The 15,014-nt window shown below is 47.3% G+C and overlaps 1 protein-coding gene across 3 annotated transcripts in view; it reads right to left on the bottom strand.

Annotated features, from left to right (window-relative positions):
• Nucleotides 1–637: 637 nt before the first annotated feature.
• The window catches only part of LOC136576168 (N-acyl-aromatic-L-amino acid amidohydrolase (carboxylate-forming)-like), a 37,806-nt gene continuing 23,429 nt past the window's right edge, over nucleotides 638–15,014 (bottom strand). For all 3 annotated transcript variants that reach the window (XM_066575243.1, XM_066575250.1, XM_066575259.1), the window contains exons 5-7: nucleotides 7,704–7,811; nucleotides 6,256–6,365; nucleotides 638–1,103 (exon numbers count right to left, since the gene is read on the bottom strand). In XM_066575243.1, the coding sequence (XP_066431340.1) occupies nucleotides 894–1,103; nucleotides 6,256–6,365; nucleotides 7,704–7,811 (428 nt within the window). In that variant the 3' untranslated portion in view covers nucleotides 638–893. The remainder of the gene's footprint in view (nucleotides 1,104–6,255; nucleotides 6,366–7,703; nucleotides 7,812–15,014) is intronic.

The raw sequence follows: 15,014 nt of genomic DNA, 5'->3' as shown, positions 1-15,014 counted from the left end.
TTTTCAAATGAGAAATCGGCCAATTATATTTGAGAATATGTAACTGGGCAATTCCTGCTTTATTTCTGAATATAATGTGAGGTAGTTTTTACGCTGGAGTTGGACACATAAGAGGAATACACTGTAACTCATGCAAGATCAGTAAATCAAAATATGGCCAATTTTACGCAAAAGAATACTAAGATTTTAACTGTGAAACAGGGTAATTTTCTCCTTTCAGGAGTGATCATTCAGCTAAATATTAGGTCCATGCCGCCAGCACCGTAGAAAAAACAGAAGAGCCCTCCCTAAGGCTGCATTCACACGAACGTATATCGGCTCGGTTTTCATGCCGAGCTGATATACGTCGTCCTCATGTGCAGGGGGGGGATGGAAGAGCCAGGAGCAGGAACTGAGCTCCCGCCCCCTCTCTGCCTCCTCTCCGCCCCTCTGCACTATTTGCAATGGGGAGAGGCGGGGCTAATTCACGAAACTTAACCCCGCCCCTGTCCCACCTCCTTTCATTGCAAATAGTGCAGAGGGGCGGAGAGGAGGCAGAGAGGGGGCGGGAGCTCAGTTCCTGCTCCTGGCTCTTTCATCCTCCACCCCCTGCAGAAGAGAATGACATATATCGGCTCGGCGTGAAAACCGAGCCGATATACGGTCGTCTGAATGCAGCCCCCAGGAATAAATCAACGCATTCATCACTAAACTCAGCATTGAGAAAATTATAGTCTCAATGACCTGTTAAATGTAAAAAAAAAAAAAGGTAGCATAGAGCAATGCAGAATATGTAACTATATCTGTCAAGAAAATATTTCATCATTATCTTTGGCATGAATTCAGAATCTGGAATATTTTCGACATATTACAATGCTGACGCTCCAGTTAAACAATGGCACTTAATTTTGAGATCAAACATGGTGTTCTAGGGTTTCCAGTTTTAATGCAGGGACTTTCCGGCTGACTTTCTCTGTCAGTATGAATGCAACTTTTTTCTCATAATAAGCTGCTTCATTAATGAAGGTTGGATAGACAACAGTGTCTCCATTACAATGCAAAACTTCTCCATTTATAGTCGTGAAGATAGGATCTCCAGGCTTCAAAGGAACATAATCTTTGTCCTATTTTAGAAACACAATGTGAATATTTTTTTTATTGGATGTAAAAATACATTAAAAGCCCTTAAGATACACTAAATTTATATAACAAAATCTTCCCCATTTCTCTAGGATCATTTGTGCAGCAGCTGCTGCTCTCATGCTGACACGAGAAGGAAAGGACCAAATCTTTCAAGTACTACAGAGGTGGAAAAAGTAAGTGCACTGTTCAGAATTACTTGGATGATTGCAGTGATTACTCATAAAAATGTGGGCCGATTGTTATAGGAGTCACAATTATAGGCAAACACAGTCTAACTAGACTAATAACTCAAAAATAGTTGTTTATTCTTTTGTTGAGCACATTGAGCAAACATCCACAATGCAGTGGAAAAAGTAAATGAACCTCTGGGTAATAAAGTATACCTGCTTTTTCATTTAACTTCATAATAAGATGCTATGTAAGTACATGAGGAACAACACTATCTAGGGTCATTATATAACTTGAATTTAGTATTTATTACCACTCTTCCCCTTTGCAGCCTGTATCTATAATTCTCAGTTCTCTCTGAGCTGGTGAGAGGAGTCTACAGTAGCTGCTATCCTATCTTCTATACACTGTACATGGAAAAAAATAGGATTTCTTCTCCTATGACTCTCTGTAGCTGTCAGGTTTGTGCTGCTGAGATCTGTTGTTCTAGAGGTTTCCAGGAGCACAACTTCACAGGTGTGGAATAATTGTGTTGGCTGGGTGTGGACCTCTCCTGCCAGCCAATCTCCATGGGTCTGTTGCGTATATATATATATATATATATATATATATATACACACACACACACATATATACACACACACACACTAGTCCCTATGCAAGAGGAAGCTAGAATCCCTTCACTCTAGGATTTGGTTTTCTTGCATGCCTGTTATGTCTTGTGTGTGTATAGGTGTGAGCAGTGTCAAGGTCAATGTCTGTGCAAGTGGCCGGACATCAGGTTTGAACCGGCATGTTCAGTGTATATGTGTCGGTCGAGACAGCATCGTGGAATGGTGGCCTGGATGCAGGCCAAGACCTGTTGCCTTGTTATGCTAGTGCTGTCTCTCTTTGCTGCATGATGCATGCTAGATTAGTTATGTCTGGGAGAAGGTTGGAGGTGGGCTTCTCTAATTGCTATGCTTTATATTCTCACCCCTCCTTGTGCTCAATGCTGCTTATTCAGCTCCATAGAGGAGTATTGGAGTTTGGAGTTCCTCTGTGTTGGGTGTACTGCTATGTCCAGATAAGTTGCTGCTGTTTACTTTTCAGTTGTATTTCTGTTTTCATGTCTGTTATGCTTTGCTGTTCAGTTCATCTCTCCAGGGTCTTTCTAGGGAGAGTCAGGACTGTGGGGCTTCCTCTACTGAGGCGATTACTCTGCTTCTAGGCAGGGACCCTTCAGCCCCCCTCCCCCCTGCTAGGTTAGGGACAGGCTTCCTTCTCCCTGGAGTGGTGCTACTGCTCAGCATAGTGTGCTGCGCACTGTCTTATAGTGCATGGTATGTTTAATGCCAGTGGTTGTGAATGTCACCCTGCGTCCGTGCTGAGCGTGGTGTTTGTGTGCCGCATGGACCTGACAATGTGTGTGAACAGTGACGTGTTCTGCGTGTCTTCACAGGTGCCCCGACATTTGGTATGAACTGTCCTGTTCTGTGTTGCATGCTATCCCTAGTGTGTTGGTGTGAACTGTGTCTTGTCTTGCTGTGGATCGTTTACCATCTTTCGGCGAGTTAGGTCCTTAGGTTCCAGTGCAGGGCCATCTTTATCAGGATAATTGCTTTGCTTGCAGGCAGGTTTCCTGGGGGTAGTTGTCTCATTAGAGTAGGAACCCGCGAGACAACAAGGACCCTTGAAGTGGGCTTGCGGGCTTAAGTGACTTGGCCAATCCATAAAGTAATACCTTGCACTTATGATAGCTATTCCATCTGGTTATGAGTGCGGGTATGCAAGGTGAGTGCTTTGGATGTTCGACAGTCCTCATGTTATGTCTGTCCGTGAGTTATGCAGTTCACTGTCCCTTTGGTGTTCCATGTGTGCCAATGCGCAGTATTTCCGGTTGCAGAACTAGTGCGTCCGTGCTGTGGCGAGATGCGCCTGGCGGACGTAACAGTAGCACAAACACACAGATATAATACCATAAAGGAGGACAGTGTACAGCAGATGCGATTCTAGTAACTGTGATGCAGTAAAACTTACCATTAGCTGCAGCCAGACCTCTATATGGGTCTCTGCTTTTTTCCTGCATCCTCTTTCTTATCACTAGACTTCTAGGACCAGCAAGAGACATCAGGCTCCCTCACTTCCTGTTATTTTATTTTTTTTGCAATCTGTTGCTAAAAATGGGCATCACTTGACAACACACAGTGGGCAACAAATTAGAAGGAAGGCAGACCCCTGATGGCAAGCATTTTATAGTAATTTTTCAGTACAAAAATGATATTTTAGGTAAATAAAGTGATTTGCACTTTTGCTATTACTCACATTATTTACTGTATTAACATAAATTTGTTTGAAAAGTCAGTGACCATTTAATAATTTCTCCAATAGTTAACCCCTTAATGACACAGCATATAAATTAATATCCTGTGTGCTTGGGGTTTGCATGGAGGGGATTGAAAGCCAATGCTGCCCCATGCAACGTGGGAGCCGAGTGTTTCTTACATCTAGTACCAATCAACAACATCCATGATCAGTGTGAATGCTGTTTGGGGCTGTTAACCCTATGAATGCCACTGTTAGTTCTGACAGCAACATTTAAATTCCCTGATCAGTTTTGTGGGGTGCCATTCTGTTGCCATAGCAGCTTGGGGCTTTCTGGAGGCCCCCAGCCCTACCATGTCTTATTGCTTATCAAGCTATGCCTGTGGTGCTGTTTAATAGAATGCTGATTGCCTGGTAAACCCTGCCCCCCCCCCCCCCAACAGTAATTCAGGGACCATAAAACTTTCACTCCCTTATCAGTGTATAGTTAAAAATGTTTGTATTTCTGTTGCAGTATTCCTTTGAGTGCAAAGCAATCGCATCGATGTATGTGCCTTGTCATAAGCATGTATAAGTGTGTATAAATATTCATGCCTCTTTAAATCTATTTCATTTTATCCTGAAGAAGAACCCTGCGTTGGTTCAGAAGCTCGCTATAACATCGTGTATTTTTGTTAGCCATTAAAAGGTATCATATCTACAAGATTACTTGGTTTCTCTTGCTGGGAACAATCACATTTTGCTCTACTGGCTAACACCGTACCAAACCTTTTGTTTTACATGGGAACACAACAGACGTTTCTGAAAGGGATGAGAAAAACACTGAACACTGTACAAACTACCAAAACTATCTGAAGTTTTCCTAAGACCACCAGGATGTTCTACAGTGTTTCTGTGAAAATGTTCTATAGACAGATGAGAAGTGGAACTCTTTAGAATAAATGCACAACGTTTGGAGGAAAAAGAACACTGCACACAACATGAAAACCTCATCCCACGTTTGAAGTTTGGTAGTAGGAACATTGAGGTATGGGAGCTGCTTTGCTGCCTCAGGGTAAATGACAGCTTGCAATCACTGAGGAAACAATCTACAGTAGTCTAAGGTGTGATGAAAAAGCAACATAATGTTTATATTTGGCATCCACTGTGTTAACTTTGTTTGAAGAATGAAACTCATTGAACCTGCATCTCACATACTCATCCCCATGGTGCTGTCCTGGTTCCCTTCCTGGTTTCTGTTTCTAATCAGTATTCTGCATAAAAAAACAAAAACCATGATGGGACCAGCACTAGACTCACAAAGCGGTCTGAATTAAGCCTTAGACATTAAGAGAACACAACCCAAAAAGTTAGGAACTAGCAATAAATTCCTAGGCATTATTAGCTCCCTATCTCCCAGCCTTGAATAAGGTTAAAGGGGTTTTGGCATTAGCAAAAAAAAAATAAATAAATCAATACTTACCTATTCCTCCCCCCTCAGTCTTCTTACCTCATCTTCTCCTCACAGATCTTATCCTGGCTCCTGCAGACCCCTGGATCACGTCACCTCCAGCCAGCCGGATCCTCTTCCTCCTGTTTTGGAGCATCCATTCTCTGCATTCTTCTTCCGGCAGGTCAGTGCAGGTTACACTACTAGTAATGTAGCGTGCCTAGCAGGGAATGCTGAGCTATTGCCGCGAGTGATCTTATACTATTGTCCCGAGACAGTGCGCATGCACAGTCTCGGCAATAGCGTGGCATAGGAGTTGGCATTCCCTGCTAGGCAGTGAACACTATGTCACTAGTTTTCAATTTTAATGTGGAAAATTGGCAGCCATTCGGCATCCATTGTACAATGAAACATTGTGAGCCCTAGTGATCAGAGGACTTTATTTCTGAGGGTGAACAACAGTAATTTGTATTATAATGGATGGGTTATGTACTGCTTCTAAATTGCACATCCAACCTTAGGACTCTCACATGAGCATTTTCTGTGGACATATTTCCCATGCGGCGGAGAGCACACAGCAGTATGCAATGCCGGCAAATCCCCATACACCATCTTGATGTGTATGCGTGTGTAATACGTGTCAAGATAGAACATGTCACTTTTTTTTTGTGCGCTGTGTGTGTGTGTGTAAACGCATGTGCGTAATATGTGGTAAAAAACGCCTGTGTGAGAGAGCCCTTAGTTTGTAGAAGTTTGTTCTGGGATTGCATTATACAGTACTAGACATGTGCAAGTTGTGCTTAGCCCCTGCAGGGACCAGTGCAGCTCTCATCTGTTCCCGCAGCTCCGTCACTCTGATGTGCCGGCTGCTCTGATGTGCCGGCCTGGGAGTGACATTTCTGTGCGGGCCTCTGCGAGACCCACACAGAAATAGAGCACGCCGCGATTTGTTTTCCGTGTGTGATTTCACGCGGACAAATCGCGGCCGTCTGCCTAGGATTGCATTTTCTAATGCAATCCTATGGCAGCGGCCACGGGCGGAAATTCTGCGGGAAATCCCGCCGCTGAATTTCCGTCCATGTGCAGGGGACCTAATACTAGGCCTCCAGAATGGGTACTCACTACACACAGATATGCCGAAGATGTTCCTCACTGTTTAGTATTTTCTCTACTTTAAGTATTGACTTTTTTTTATAGATTTTAGAAATATTTAAGAAGCATAAGAATCCTACCTGTAGCCCACTGTGGATAAAAGCTGAAATTTCTCCACTATGATCTCGTGGATAGTCCACCCTGGTCAAAACTTTGTATATATCAGTTTCAAAACTTGGAAACTCCTTACCTTTAGGAGTCAACATGAAAAAAAACAACAGCTTATGATTATATTGTAACAAGAAATTAAGGGTTAATATTGGGGATTAAAAGAATGTGTCAATTAAGCATCCTCCTGCAGACTATAAATGTAATTTATGAGGCCTTAGTCACACGGGCGTTTTTTCACGCGATTTGCGCATCGCATGACGGATGCGCATGCGCAAATCGCGTGACCGGCGCCGAAAAATCGCCCGAAAATCTGCTCCTAGCCGCGTTTCATTAGAAACGGGCCGGAGCTGTCCAGCGCATTGCATTCAATGGAGCCGGCAATACAGCCGGCTCCATTGAATGCAAGCGCTGCGGGCGAGTGTGGGATGAATTGTCGGGAAGGGGTTAAATATATAACCCCTTCCCTGCAATGCATCCTGAAAAGTGAAAAAATAAAAAAAATGTATGTACTTACCTGCTCCCGGCAGCCGGAGATCCCCGCGGCCGTCCTGCAGTGGGTGTGAAGGGGGTGTGACTCAGGCTTGCCCCTGATTGGCTCAGCGCTGAGCCAATCAGAGGCAAGTCTCAGTCACACCCATTCATGAATTCATGAACGGGTGTGACTGAGATCAGCCTCTGATTGGCTCAGGCTGAGCCAATCAGGGGCAAGCCTGAGTCACACCCCCTTCACACCCACTGCAGGACAGCCGCGGGGATCTCAGGCTGCCGGGAGCAGGTGAGTACATCCTTTTTTTTAATTTTTTCACTTTTCAGGATGCATTGCAGGGAAGGGGTTATATATTTAACCCCTTCCCGACAATTCATCCCGCGCACGCCGGCAGCCCATTGCTTTCAATGGAGTCGGCTGTATTGCCGGCTCCATTGAATTCAATGGGCAAACAAATGATTTGCCTTCTATATGTTCTCAATGGGGTCGGCGCTGCTGCCGCCGGCCCCATTGAGCGCATATAGAGAAGAGAACAGGAATCGCAGATCGCAGATAGGTGCGATCTGCGATTTCTGTTCTCTAATTTATCGGACGAGCGCATAAAAAGCGCTCATGTGTCCGATACCATTGCAAAGCAATGGTTTTAAAAAAATCGCCGGACGTATGCGCATGCGCAAATCGCGGCAATAAATGCCCGTGTGACTGAGCCCTAAGGGTGCTTTTACTCATAGTGGAGCATTCTGCCACATGGAAGAAAAGGGACCAAAATCTGCATGTGCAATATGTGGTTTTTAACATGGATTCACAAATGTCTAAAATCTATAGTAAATCCATGTCAGAATCTGATTTTGGCATTGATCTCCACTGCAGAATATTCCACTGCTTATTGCGGATTATCTGGTAAATGTGAAAGTGTCCTTTATTTATTACCTTGATTAAAAAGGTCAAGGAAGTCTAGACCACAGTTAACAAGTTCTCTCATCCTAGTCAACACATCCGCTCTGATGACTCCTTGAGGCTGAGGTCCGAGTTCTAAACCTACAAAACAAAAAGAAGATGACATCTGTCAAAGCCTTAACCCCTTAATGACGGAGCTTTTTTGCTTTTTTCCCCATTTTCGTTTTTTCCTCCACCCTTTAAAAAAATCATAACTCCTTTATTTATCCATCGAAGTCACTGTATGAAGGCTTGTTTTTTGCAGAACGAGTTGCATTTTTCAGTGGTGCCATTTAAAGTACCATATAATGTACTGAAAAACTTTAAAAAAATCTAGGTGGAGAGAAATGGAAAAAAAACAACATTCCGCCATCTTTCAGTGCGTCTTGTTTCTAGGGCACAAAAACTGCAACAAAAATGACCTGATAACTTTATTCTATGGGTCAGTACAATTACTACGATACCAAAGTTATATTGTTTTGTTTTTTTTTTGCTGTACTACTTCTGAATAACTTCTTTATTTTTCTCTCGACGTAGTTGTGTGAGGGCTCATTTTTTGCGGTACGTGCTGTAGTTACTGTTGTTACCATTTTTAAATAGATACAACTTTTTGATCGCTTTTTATTAGCTTTTTTCTTGGAAACAGGGTGACCAAAAAAGCACATTTCTGTCGTTCTTTATATTTTTTTTTTTGGACATCGTTCACTGTGCGCGGTAATTAATGTATTACTTTGATAGATCGGACTTTTATGGACGCAGTGATATCAAATATGTATTTTTGTTTTATTATTAACATTTTGCTATTGTAAATATGGCAAAAGGGTTTTTTTTTTACTTTTATACCTTTTTTTTTTTAATAAAACTTTTTCTTCTGATTCGTACATTTTATTTTAGCCCCCAGGGGGCGCCACAACATGCAATGCTCTGCTTGCTCCTGCAGTATGATATAATGCTATAGCATTACATCATACTGCATTCTGCAGGCAGCTTATCAAGCCACCCCACATGGAAGGCTTGATAGGCCTTCTGCCATGACATCCCCGGGGCCATTCAGAAGACCCCTGACTGCCATGACATTCGCACGACTCCCCCGATCTCATCAGATTTGACAGCGGCATTTAAAGGATTAACAGTCCCAATTGGCAGCGCAGCTGAACGAAGCTGTTGCCCGCAGGAGTCAGCTGTAATAAACAGCTGACACCAGCAATGTATTGAGATAAACAGGATAGGGTGGTCACTAAGGGGTTAAATACTTACCTGCATGTGTATCAACAAAAGATAAAAGGGGAGTGCACCCTAAGGCCCCTAAGCGATGCGATATTGCTACAAAACGTATGTATGTGAAGCCCATAGTTTCTAATAGGTTCTTTCAGGCTACAAAAAATCTCTCATGTGAAAGAACCCATTGGAAACCATGGGCTTCACATACAAGCGTTTCGTAGCGATGTCACATCGCTACTAGAGATGAGCGAACGTGTTCTTCCGAGCTTGATATTCGTGCGAATATTAGGGTGTTCGTGATGTTCGTTATTCGTAACGAACACCATGCGGTGTTCGGGTTACTTTCACTTCCTTCCCTGAGACGTTAGCGCGCTTTTCTGGCCAATTGAAAGACAGGGAAGGCATTACAACTTCCCCCTGCAACGTTTAAGCCCTATACCACCCCCCTGCTGTGAGTGGCTGGCGAGATCAGGTGTTCGCCTAATATAAAAGTCGGCCCCTCCCACGGCTCGCCTCAGATGCCGTGTGAGTTAGATGAGGGACAGTGCTGTTTGTACCGGAGCTGCTGTAGGGAAAGAATTGGTAGTTAGTGTAGGCTTCAAGACCCCCCAAAGGTCCTTATTAGGGCCACTGATAGCTGTGTGTTGGCTGCTGTTAGCAGTGGCAATTTTTTTTTTCTCAAAATCGCCTCTGCAGAGCGTTGCACCCTGCATTAGGGACAGAAGTGCTGCATAGGCAGGGAGAGTGTTAGGAGTGAGTGTAGCCTTCAAGAACCTCAACGGTCCTTTCTAGGGCCATATTTAACCGTGTGCAGTACTGTCCAGACTGCTGTTAGCTGTGCTGCATTTTTTTTTACTTCTCAAAATCGCCTCTGCAGAGCATTGCACCCTCCATTGATACTGCAGGGAAAGAATTGTGTAGGCAGGGCCACAACACAGTTATTATTCATTGAATATACGCAGTGCTGCCTTTTGGTGCAAAAAAACGGAAAATAATTCTATTTGTCCTGCCTCTGTCCGTCCTAAGGGCGGTGGACACGTGTCGGCTGCGTGTGCAACCTTTAAAAATCAGACGCACCCAGCTACGTTTTACTCCTGGCTTCGCCATTTGCTTTCCTTAATTGGGAAAAAAAATACCTGCTCTGCCACAGTTAATAACTCTGCTACCCTCACGTTCTGTGACACATTAGCAGGAAAACAGCACAGTTATTAAACTTCTCATGTTCATTGAATATACGCAGTGCTGCCTTTTGGTGCAAAAAAACGGAAAATAATTCTATTTGTCCTGCCTCTGTCCGTCCTAAGGGCGGTGGACACGTGTCGGCTGCGTGTGCAACCTTTAAAAATCAGACGCACCCAGCTACGTTTTACTCCTGGCTTCGCCATTTGCTTTCCTTAATTGGGAAAAAAAATACCTGCTCTGCCACAGTTAATAACTCTGCTACCCTCATGTTCTGTGACACATTAGCAGGAAAACAGCACAGTTATTAAACTTAGATTATACATTCACTAGAGGCAGTGGGGCCTTTCGTTTTCAAAAAAGGGAAAAAATTATATTTGGCCTGCAGTCTTGCGCCAATTTATTTCCTGCCTGTGAAATCAAATCACTGGTAATACAGCATGCTGAGGGGTAGGGGTAGGCCTAGAGGACGTGGACGCGGCCGAGGACGCGGAGGGCCAAGTCAGGGTGTGGGCACAGGCCGAGCTCCTGATCCAGGTGTGTCGCAGCCGACTGCTGCGCGATTAGGAGAGAGGCACGTTTCTGGCGTCCCCACATTCATCGCCCAATTAATGGGTCCACGCGGGAGACGGTTATTAGAAAATGAGCAGTGTGAGCAGGTCCTGTCCTGGATGGCAGAAAGTGCTTCGAGCAACCTATCGTCAACCCGCAGTTCTGCGCCGTCCACTGCTGCAAATCCGAATCCTCTGTCTGCTGCTCCTCCTTCCTCCCAGCCTCCTCACTCCACTACAATGACACCTGCTCAGGAGCGGGAACACTCCCAGGAACTGTTCTCGGGCCCCTGCTTAGATTGGGCAGCAGCGGTTCCTCTCCCACCAGAGGAGTTTATCGTCACTGATGCCCAACCATTCGAAAGTTCCCGGGGTCCGGGGGAAAGAGGCTGGGGACTTCCGCCAACTGTCTCAACAACTTTCTGTGGGTGAGGAGGACGATGACGATCAGACACAGTTGTCTTGCAGTGAGGTAGTAGTAAGGGCAGTAAGTCCGAGGGAGCAGCGCACAGAGGATTCGGAGGAAGAGTAGCAGGACGATGAGGTGACTGACCCCACCTGGTGTGCAACGCTTACTCAGGAGGACAGGTCTTCAGAGGGGGAGTCAAGGGCATCAGCAGGGCAGGTTGCAAGAGGCAGTGCGGTGGCCAGGGGTAGAGGCAGGGCCAGACCGAATAATCCACCAAGTGTTTCCCAAAGCGCCCCCTCGCGCCATGCCACCCTGCAGAGGCCGAGGTGCTCTAAGGTCTGGCAGTTTTTCACAGAGACGCCTGACGACCGACGAACAGTGGTGTGCAACCTTTGTCGCGCAAAGCTCAGCCGGGGAGCCAACACCAACAGCCTCACCACCACCACCATGCGCAGACATATGATGGCCAAGCACCCCACAAGGTGGGACGAAGGCCGTTCAGCGCCTCCGGTTTGCACCCCTGCCTCTCCCCCTGTGCCCCAACCTGCCACTGAGATGCAACCCCCCTCTCAGGACACAGGCACTACTGTCTCCTGGCCTGCACCCACACCCTCACCTCCGCTGTCTTCGGCCCCATCCAGCAGTGTAGTTCAGCGCACCGTCCAGCCGTCGCTTGCGCAACTGTTGGAGCGCAAGCGCAAGTACGCCGCCACGCACCCGCACGCTCAAACGTTAACCGTCCGCATAGCAAAATTCATCAGCCTTGAGATGCTGCCGTATAGGGTTGTGGAAACGGAGTCCTTCAAAAGTATCATGGAGGCGGCGGCCCCGCGCTACTCAGTTCCCAGTCGCCACTACTTTTCCCGATGTGCCGTCCCAGCCCTGCACGACCACGTCTCCCGCAACATTGTACACGCCCTCACCAACGCGGTTACTGCCACGGTCCACTTAACTACGGACACGTGGACAAGCACAGGCGGGCAGGGCCACTACATATCCCTGACGGCACATTGGGTGAATTTAGTGGAGGCTGGGACAGAGTCAGAGCCCGGGACCGCTCACGTCCTACCCACCCCCAGAATTGCGTGCCCCAGCTCGGTGGTGGTATCTGCGGAGGTGTATGCTTCCTCCACTAAAGCACCCTCCTCCTCCTCCTCCTCCTCTGTCTCGCAATCAAGATGTGTTAGCAGCAGCATGTCGCCAGCAGTCGGTGTCGCGCGGTGTGGCAGCACAGCGGTGGGCAAGCGTCAGCAGGCCGTGCTGAAACTACTCAGCTTAGGCGATAAGAGGCACACGGCCCACGAACTGCTGCAGGGTCTGACAGAGCAGACCGACCGCTGGCTTGCGCCGCTGAGCCTCCAACCGGGCATGGTCGTGTGTGACAACGGCCGTAACCTGGTGGCGGCTCTGCAGCTCGGCAGCCTCACGCACGTGCCATGCCTGGCCCACGTCTTTAATTTGGTGGATCAGCGCTTTCTGAAAAGCTACCCACGCTTGTCAGACCTGCTCGTAAAGGCGCGCCGGCTCTGCGCACATTTTCGCAAGTCCCACACGGACGCTGCCACCCTGCGCACCCTGCAACATCACTTTAAGCTGCCAGTGCACCGACTGCTGTGCGACGTGCCCACACGGTGGAACTCTACGCTCCACATGTTGGCCAGGCTCTATGAACAGCGTAGAGCTATAGTCGAATACCAACTCCAACATGGGCGGCGCAGTGGGAGTCAGCCTCCTCAATTCCTTTCAGAAGAGTGGGCCTGGTTGGCAGACATCTGCCATGTCCTTGGTAATTTTGAGGAGTCTACCCAGGTGGTGAGCGGCGATGCTACAATCATTAGCGTCACCATTCCTCTGCTATGCATCTTGAGAAATTCCCTGCAAACCATAAAGGCAGCTGCTTTGCGCTCGGAAACGGGGGCGGGGGAAGACAGTATGCCGCTGGATAGTCAGGGCACCCTCCTGTCTATTTCTCAGCGCGTACAGGAGGAGGAGGAGGAGCATGAGGAGGATGAGGAGGAGGGGGAAGAGACAGATTGGCCCGCTGCTGACGGTATACCGGCTGATTGCCTGTCATCCTTTCAGCGTGTATGGCCTGAGGAGGAGGAGGATCCTGAAAGTGATCTTCCTAGTGAAGACAGCCATGTGTTGCGTACAGGTACCCTGGCACACATGGCTGACTTCATGTTAGGATGCCTTTCTCGTGACCCTCGCGTTGCACGCATTCTGGCCACGACGGATTACTGGGTGTACACACTGCTCGATCCACGGTATAAGGAGAACCTGCCCACTCTCATTCCCGAAGAGGAAAGGGGTTCGAGAGTGTTGCTATACCACAGGACCCTTGCGGACAAGCTGATGGTAAAATTCCCAGCCGACAGCGCTAGTGGCAGAAGGCGCAGTACCGAGGGCAAGGTAGCAGGGGATGTGCGTAGATCGAGCAGCATGTACATCCCAGGCAGTGCAACAGTCTTTAAGGGCCTGGCCAGCTTTATGGCTCCCCACCAAGACTGTGTCACCGCTCCCCAGTCACGGCTGAGTCGGCGGGAGCACTGAAAAAGGATGGTGAGGGAGTACGTAGCGGATCGCACGACCATCCTTGGTGACGCCTCTGCCCCCTACAACTACTGGGTGTCGAAGCTGGACACGTGGCCTGAACTAGCGCTGTATGCCCTGGAGGTGCTTGCTTGTCCTGCGGCTAGCGTCTTGTCGGAGAGGGTGTTTAGTGCGGCTGGGGGAATCATCACAGATAAGCGTAGCCGCTTGTCAACCGACAGTGCCGACAGGCTAACACTCATCAAGATGAACAAAGGCTGGATTTCCCCAGACTTCTGTTCTCCACCAGCGGACAGCAGCGATACGTAAGCAATACGTAGGCTGCACCCGCGGATGGAAGCTACGTTCTCTCTCACCATCCAAAACGGGGACATTTCTGCTTCATCAATCTGTGTCTAATATTCCTCCTACTCCTCCTGCTCCTCCTCCTGAAACCTCACGTAATCACGCTGAACGGGCAATTTTTCTTAGGGCCACAAGGCTCACTCAAATAATTTTTCTGAACAATTTTTATAAGTTTCAATGCGCTTAAAAGCGTTGGAACTTTAACTTGAACCAATTTTTCGTTACACTGGGCTGCCTCCAGGCCTAGTTACCACTTAAGCCACATTAACCAAAGCGATTCACCTGCCATCTTGGTTGGGCATGGCCAATTTTTACTGAGGTACATTAGTACTGTTGGTACACCAAATTTTTGGGGCCCTCACCTACAGTGTAATCATAGCAATTTGTATGTTCTTCGCCTGCACTCATGGTACAGAAAGGTGTGTGGGGTTGGCGTACACTTTAGCTACATAAATGTAACTTGGGCCTTGGCTATACTAAGGCTACTGAAATGGAACTAAGACTGCGCTCCCGCTATACTGCTGCTTCGGAATTGTTACTGGGGTCTGTCTTGAGTGCTACTATTGCTGACATGGAACGAAGACTGCGCTCCCGCTATACTGCTGCTTCGGAATTGTTACTGGGGCCTGTCTTGAGTGCTACTATTGCTGACATGGAACGAAGACTGCGCTCCTCCTATAATGCTGCTAGTGATATGTTAGTGGGGCCTGTCCTAATGCTACGGCTGAAATGTTACGAATTCTGGGCTCTGCCTATACCGCTGCTAATGGTATGTCTCTGGGGTGTGGAAACAGAGGCTTCCCAAAGACATGATGGCGGCGAGGCCATTTCCCACCAACGCGGTTACTGTAAAGGTGCATATAACCACGGACACGTGGAGAGGACACGTAGTGCCTCAAAAACATCCCCCTCCTCCTCCAACAGGGAAAACATTCTTGGCAAATGCCTTTGCATTGGTTCGTCTGGTGGCAGTCCAAGAATTTCACCTTTACCGACACAACAAGAGAGCCCCCACACCATCCCCCCGCCACGGCCCACTTAATCCTG

The sequence above is a fragment of the Eleutherodactylus coqui genome, chromosome 1, assembly GCF_035609145.1.
Source record: "Eleutherodactylus coqui strain aEleCoq1 chromosome 1, aEleCoq1.hap1, whole genome shotgun sequence".
Lineage (NCBI taxonomy): Eukaryota > Metazoa > Chordata > Amphibia > Anura > Eleutherodactylidae > Eleutherodactylus > Eleutherodactylus coqui.
This window is presented reverse-complemented; position numbering and strand designations above follow the sequence as displayed.